Here is a 7,642-nt window from a genome sequence, read left to right as displayed (position 1 = left end):
GGTAGAGTGGGGAGGTGCTGGGAGTAGGAGAGGGACTCCATGGTGTTGATCAGGAAGAAACAGCAGGAGGTAGAGTGGGGAGGTGCTGGGAGTAGGAGAGGGACTCCATGGTGTTGATCAGGAAGAAACAGCAGGAGGTAGAGTGGGGAGGTGCTGGGAGTAGGAGAGGGACTCCATGGTGTTGATCAGGAAGAAACAGCAGGAGGTAGAGTGGGGAGGTGCTGGGAGTAGGAGAGGGACTCCATGGTGACTCGGAGGTCCCTAGCTGAGGAGGAAGGAATGGGTGTGATAGATTCCAGACGAATAGAGATGGAACGATCAGAGGAGGGCAAGGAGGAGTTAGGAGCAATAACAGAACACGTCATTCTCAGTGACCTGAGGATTGTGCAGCGATTTGGTCATCCTAGACCAGAGGTACCGTCCTGTATTTTTTCATTCCAATCTATTCCACCTGATTCCAATAATTAACTGGATGATAAACTGAATCAGGTTAGTTACAACTGGGGCTGGAGTGAAAACCAACAGGAGGGTAGCTCTCCAGGAACATGGTTAGAGAGCCCTGCCCTAGACTGATGTGTTGCTTGACCTCTAGTTCCTACCATGAGTCATTATATCCCTTGGTTATTGTTTGATCCTTTCATCTTGTTCCTTAATGTTCTTTTGGTGCTTTGAATGTCTGAATCAGATCTCCTTTGAGTTGGGAGGTTTTTAAAATGTATCTGTACAAATTTGTATTTCAGGTTACATGACGCACACACACACTCAACATGGCAACCACACTGCATTTGATCGGTGGTCAAGGAGGCAGTTCATTTCATTTCCATGGCATGGACAACGGTGCCACCCTCAAGAAGATTGGAGTGGCGGTGGAAGGCTCGCAGGTCAAAGCTGTGCGGGCGGAGCTGACCGACGGGAAAGTGGCGACTTTTGGAGATGAGAACACTTTCAATGAGTTTGAGTTCAACCTCGGCGAGCGCATCACAAAGCTGTCGCTGTGGGATAACGGCGCCGGCACACGTCTGGGTGCCATCAAGTTCACGACGAGTGAAAACCGTCAGTTCTTTGAAAAAACGACCAGCTGGCCACTGATTACTGAGTACACCGTAGATGTGGGGTCTGGAATCTGCCTGGTGCTGGAGGGCAGGTCTGGCTTGGCCGTTGAACGTATGGGCTTCCTCTTCATCAACCCCATCAAGTCGTCCGTGCTGACCAACATGGAGTATGCCAACCTGTCCCTCTTCAAACCCCAGGTAAGCTCTTTTATAGATGTGTGTAGACGGCTCAGGAAAACTCTACCGATGCTCTAACATTAACCAGACCCAGAGAGCTGGAGGTGGAGAGAGACATATCTGCACGCTGGACTGTGGGGAGACAACTTCAACAATATAAAAAGCAAGAGCAGGAGAAGAACAGAGCACTAGAGGAGAGGATCAGACTGCTGGAGGAGAGGGTGAGGGGGATGGTGTGTGACAGAGATCAACCCACTAGAGAGGTGGCCACCCCCGCAGAGAAGCCAGCAGAACAGTCCACCTCAGCTCCCGACAAAAGTCTCGACACCACAGCAGAACAGTCCACACCAGACCCTGACCATAGCGTCGACATCACAGCAAAACAGACAAATGAAGAACCCCAAGCCCAGGGGATCTCATCCCCTCTGAGCACCCCCATGTCAGCCACCCTGCCAGGCCTCCTGACAACCCCCCCCACACCCACTGAGGACATACACAAGACACAGATTGGACTCCTTATAGACTCAAATGGGAAATATATACAAGAAAAAAAACTTTTTCCCAAACAGGTGTCCAAACACCCAGCGCGCCCTAGACCTTCTGTTTGAGGACCAACTAGGATCACCTAGCCACATAATAATACACACAGGCACAAACGACCTGAGAACACAGCAGGAAAGGGGGCCACAGCACTGAAGGGAGTGATTGAAAATGCTTCTTCTTCTTTCCCCAATGCACAAGTGGTTATCTCCATCCTGCTACCACGAAAAGACTTCCACCCTGCTACCAAACAGCGGGTAACCGCAAGTATTTCCTGTCACTGTGCCTCAAAACCAAATGTTTTCCTGACCCACCACTCCACCCTGGACTTGAACAGCCTCTATGACCAGGTCCACCTATACAAGGCAGCAGTGCCCACCTTCGCACGGACTCTAAAGGACATGGCTCTCAAACGCAGCCCCAACACTTCACACAGGAGCAACAGATTAATTGACACCCTGCCCAGACCAGCGAGACACTCTCCCAGACCTGTGGGATCCCCCCTGGACCTACACATAGAGGACCCACACCGAGAGGACCTACATCCAGACCACAACACCACCAGCCACATACACACCCCCACCCCAACCAATCAACTCACCCCCAAGTCAACCATGCCCACACCCCATTTAGGCCCCCTCAGATCAGACCTATGCCACTCCTGCCCACCCCATGCACCCCACCCCCGTAAAGAGGGCCTCAACATGGAAGTCACACATACGCCCAGGCCGTGAGTAGGAAAACAGGCCCAACACCCACTCTTACACTAGCCCAAGCCAATGGCATATACCAGATGCACAGCAGGCTCTACTCACACTTACTGGCCTGAGGCCAAAACACACGACCAACAACATTGCTATCTCATCCTGGAATATCCAAGGCCGGAGGTCATCTGCCTTTGGCCTAAAGAGCAGGAACCTGGACTTCATCAAAGAAATCGGAAATACAGACATTGTCATCCTTCAAGAAACCTGCTATAGTGGAGACAGACCCACTGGTTGCCCTCTAGGTGACAAAGAGCTGGTAGTCCCATCCATCAAACTACCAGGTGTGAAACAGGGAAGGGACTCAGGGGGTATGCTAATTTGGTGTAGAGCAGACCTAACTCACTCCAATATTTGGAACCAAGGACTGATCACCCCAATCCACAAAAGTGGAGACAAACGTGACTCCAATAACTACCGTGGGATATGCGTCAACAGCAACCTTGGGAAAATACTCTGCATTATCATTGACAGCAGACTCGTACATTTCCTCAGTGAAAACAATGTACTGAGTAAATGTCAAATTGGCTTTTTACCAAATTATCATATGGCAGACCACATATTCACCCTGCACACCCTAATTGACAAACACACAAACAGACAAAGGCAAAACTGTCGCATGCATTGTTGATTTCAAAAAAGCCTTCGACCCAATTTGGCATGAGGGTCTGCTATACAAATTGATGGAAAGTGGTTTTGGGGGAAAAACATACGACATGATAAAATCCATGTACACAAACAACAAGTGCACGGTTAAAATAGGCAAAAAACACACACATTTCCTCCCACAGGGCCGTGGGATGAGACAGGGATGCAGCTTAAGCCCCACCCTCTTCAACATATATATCAACGAATTGGCAAGGGCACTAGAAAAGTCTGCAGCACCCGGCCTCACCCTACTAGAATCTGAAGTCAAATGTCTACTGTTTGCTGATGATCTGGTGCTTCTGTCACCAACCAAGGAGGGCCTACAGCAGCACCTAAATCTTCTGCACAGATTCTGCCAGACCTGAGTCCTGACAGTAAATCTCAGTAAGACAAAAATAATGTTATTCCAAAAAAGGTTCAGTCGCCAGGACCACAAATACCAATTCCATCTAGACACCATTACTCTAGAACACATAAAAAATTATACATACCTTGGCCTAAACATCAGCGCCAAAGGTAACTTCTACAAAGCTGTGAACGATCTGAGAGACAAGGCAAGAAGGGCATTCTATGAAATCAAAAGGAACATAAAAATTGACATACCAATTAGGATCTGGCTAAAAATACTTGAATCAGTTATAGAACACATTGCCCTTTAACTTCTACTTGGTACTCATCCCGGATCCGGGAGCATCCTCATCAGTAAAAAGCTGACTAGCATAGCCTAGCATAGCGCCACAAGTAAATACTAGCATATAAATATAATGAAATCACAAGTCCAAGACACCAAATGAAAGATACACATCTTGTGAATCCAGCCATCATTTCCGATTTTTAAAATGTTTTACAGCGAAAACACAATATGTATTTCTATTAGCTAACCACAATAGCAAAAGACTCAACCGCATATTTTCACCATTTTTTTACCGCATAGGTAGCTATCACAAAACCGACCAAATAGAGATATAATTAGTCACTAACCAAGAAACAACTTCATCAGATGACAGTCTTATAACATGTTATACAATAAATCTATGTTTTGTTCGAAAATGTGCATATTTGAGGTATAAAATCATAGTTTTACATTGCAGCTACAATCACCAATAGCACCGAAGCAGCAAGAATAATTACAGAGAGCAACGTGAAATACCTAAATACTCATCATAAAACATTTATGAAAAATACATGGTGTCCAGCCAATATTTCAGATTTTTTAAGTGTTTTACAGCGAAAACACAATATAGCATTATATTAGCTTACCACAATAGCCAAACACACAACCGCATTCATTCACCGCAAAGGTAGCGATCGCAAAAAAACAGCAAAAGATATAAAATTATTCACTAACCTTGACCAACTTCATCAGATGACAGTCCTATAACATCAGGTTATACAGTACACTTATGTTTTGTTCGAAAATGTGCATATTTTGAGCTGAAAACCGTGGTTATACATTGTGAAAATGTAGCAACTTTTTCCCAGAATCTCCGGATATATTTCTGACACTCACCTAATCTGACCAATCAACTCATCATAAACTTTACTAAAAAATACATGTTGGACAGCAAATGAAAGATACACTAGTTCTTAACCTGTTTGGGGTGCAGCCCGACACCGGTACACTTATGACAACATCCAGCTCAAGTGCAGGGCGCGAAATTCAAAAGATTTTTTTTAAATATTTAACTTTCACACATTAACAAGTCCAATACAGCATATGAAAGGTACACATCTTGTGAATCAAGCCAACATGTCCGATTTTTAAAATGTTTTACAGGGAAGACACAATATGTAAATCTATTAGCTAACCACGTTAGCAAAAGACACCACTTTTCTTACTCCATCAGTTTTTTACTCCATCAGTAGCTATCACAAATTCGACCAAATAAAGATATAAATAGCCACTAACCAAGAAACAACTTCATCAGATGACAGTCTGATAACATATTTATTGTATAGCATATGTTTTGTTAGAAAAATGTGCATATTTCAGGTATAAATCATAGTTTACATTGCAGCTACAGTCAGAAATTGCACCAAAAGCAGACAGAAAAATTACAGACACCAACGCCAAATAACTAAATACTCATCATAAAACATTTCTGAAAAATACATAGTGTACAGCAATTGAAAGACAGGCATCTTGTGATTCCAGACAATATTTCCAATTTATCAAGTGTTTTACAGCGAAAACACAATATAGCGTTATATTAGCGTAGCCACAATAGCCAGAAACACTTGGGCGCCGACGACCAGTTCACATGCACGACAGATATTAGAAATAGCATCATAAAATGTTTCTTACTTTTGGTGATCTTCCGTCAGAATGTTGGACAAGGTGTCCTTTGTCCAGAACAGTCGTTGTTTGGATCTGGAACGGCAAATTTCCCTCTTGATTTAGCATGGGCACTTGCCAAGTGGCACGGATCTCTCTAACGTCAACAAAGTCAGAGAACGGAACACGGCAAAACTCCCGAAAAAATTTCAATAATCTGATTAAACTATATTGAAAAAACATACTTTACGATGATATGGTCACATGTATCAAATAAAATCTAAACCGGAGATGTTAGTCGTCCATAACGACAGCTAAACAGAAGGCAAATCCATGTCCTCTTTCGCGCGCTCCAGAAACAGGAAATGGACGGTCACGTCATACAAAGAGCTTTAATTCCACCTCAGACCAAGATAAACACGAAATTTCTTCTCTCACCACCTCTTGACAACCAGGGGAAGGTGTATGAAGTGTACGTAGACTCTTACGTATCATGCCCATGTATAGGCAGGAAGTTGAACAGAGCATCGATTTCTGACATTCCACTTCCTGGTCAGGAAATGTGCTGCAGAATGAGTTCTGTTTCACTCAGAGAAATAATTCAAACGGTTTTAGAAACTAGAGAGTGTTTTCTATCCAATAGTAATAATAATATGCATATTGTACGAGCAAGAATTGAGTACGAGGCCGTTTGAAATGGGCACGATTTAACTGGCTACTCAATACTGCCCCTTGCAGCCATAAGAAGTTAATGCAATCGCCGTGTTAGATTTTTTAAAATAACTTTACCATAACAAACAGCTTACGTTATAGCGAGACAGCGCCCGCAATAAGGACGGAAAATAGAACTAAACATTTTCCACAGAAATACGAAATAACATCATAAATGGTTCCTACTTTTGCTGAGCTTCCATCAGAATCTTGTACAAGGAGTCCTTGGTCCAGAATAATCGTTGTTTCGTTTTAGAATGTCCTCTTCTCCTGTCGAATTAGCAACCATAGCTAGCCATGTGGCGCAAACGTGCCCAACTTCACCTCACGCAAAGAAAAGAAAATTCCAAAACTCGCAATTAACGTTCAATAAACTGATACAACTCGGTTGAAAAAAACTACTTTATAATGTTTTTATCACATCTATCAAATAAAATCAGAGACGGAGATATCTACCGTGTATACCGAAAGCTTTTCAGAAGCCAATGCTGATGTCCTTCCCGCGCCTTCGAAGACAATTAAATAGTGGTCATGTCATTCCAAGAGCTCTTGTTCGACCTCAGATCAAGCTAGACAGCCCATTCCACCTCCCACTGCCTGTTGACATCTAGTGGAAGGCGTATGAAGTGCATGTATATCCATAGATTTCAAGCAAATTAATAGGAAGGCCCTGGAACAGAGACTCGATTTCAGATTTTTCACTTCCTGTCAGGAAGTTTGCTGCAAAATGAGTTCTGTTTTACTCACAGATATAATTCAAACGGTTTTAGAAACTATCTATTCTATCTATTTACAAAGTGAAAACAGCGCCCCCCTATTGAGAAAAGGTTTTAAGGTTGTGAGGTCTGGGGTCCGCTCACTATCCAAGAATTCACAAAATGGGACAAACACCAAAATGAGACTCTGCATTCAGAATTCTGCAAAAATATCTTCCGTGTACAACGTAAAAGATCAAATAATGCACGCAGAGCAGAATTAGGCCGATACCCGCTAATTATCAAAATCCAGATAAGAGCTGTTAAGTTCTACAACCACCTAAAAGGAAGCGATTCCCAAACCTTCCATAACAAAGCCATCACCTACAGAGAGATGAACCTGGAGAAGAGTCCTCTAAGCAAGCTGGTCCTGGGGCTCTGTTCACAAACACAAACACACCCCACAGAGCCCCAGGACAGCAACACAATTAGACCCAACCAAATCATGAGAAAACAAAAAGATAATTACTTGACACATTGGAAAGAATTAACAAAAAAAACTGAACAAACTAGAATGCTATTTGGCCCTAAACAGAGAGTACACAGTGACAGAATACCTGACCACTGTGACTGACCAAAACTTAAGGAAAGCTTTGACTATCTACAGACTCAGTGAGCATAGCCTTGCTATTGAGAAAGGTCGACGTAGGCAGACCTGGCTCTCAAGAGAAGACAGGCTATGTGCACACTGCCCACAAGATGAGGTGGAAACTGAGCTGC

At 43.7% G+C, this 7,642-nt stretch overlaps 1 protein-coding gene across 1 annotated transcript; it reads left to right on the top strand.

Moving 5' to 3' along the window:
* The first annotated feature begins 748 nt into the window (after window positions 1–748).
* LOC120039082 (aerolysin-like protein) lies at window positions 749–1,307 on the top strand. The gene has a single exon (XM_038984612.1). The coding sequence runs from the start codon at window positions 768–770 to the stop codon at window positions 1,305–1,307; it is 540 nt and encodes a 179-aa protein (XP_038840540.1). The 5' UTR covers window positions 749–767.
* Window positions 1,308–7,642: the final 6,335 nt, after the last annotated feature.

Source organism: Salvelinus namaycush, unplaced genomic scaffold, assembly GCF_016432855.1.
Source record: "Salvelinus namaycush isolate Seneca unplaced genomic scaffold, SaNama_1.0 Scaffold2519, whole genome shotgun sequence".
NCBI classification, from domain to species: domain Eukaryota; kingdom Metazoa; phylum Chordata; class Actinopteri; order Salmoniformes; family Salmonidae; genus Salvelinus; species Salvelinus namaycush.
This window is presented reverse-complemented; position numbering and strand designations above follow the sequence as displayed.

What these genes read in the sequence shown, in the direction of transcription:
- LOC120039082 (XM_038984612.1), top strand. Translation starts at nt 768, where the DNA reads ATGGCAACCACACTGCATTTGATCGGTGGTCAAGGAGGCAGTTCATTT.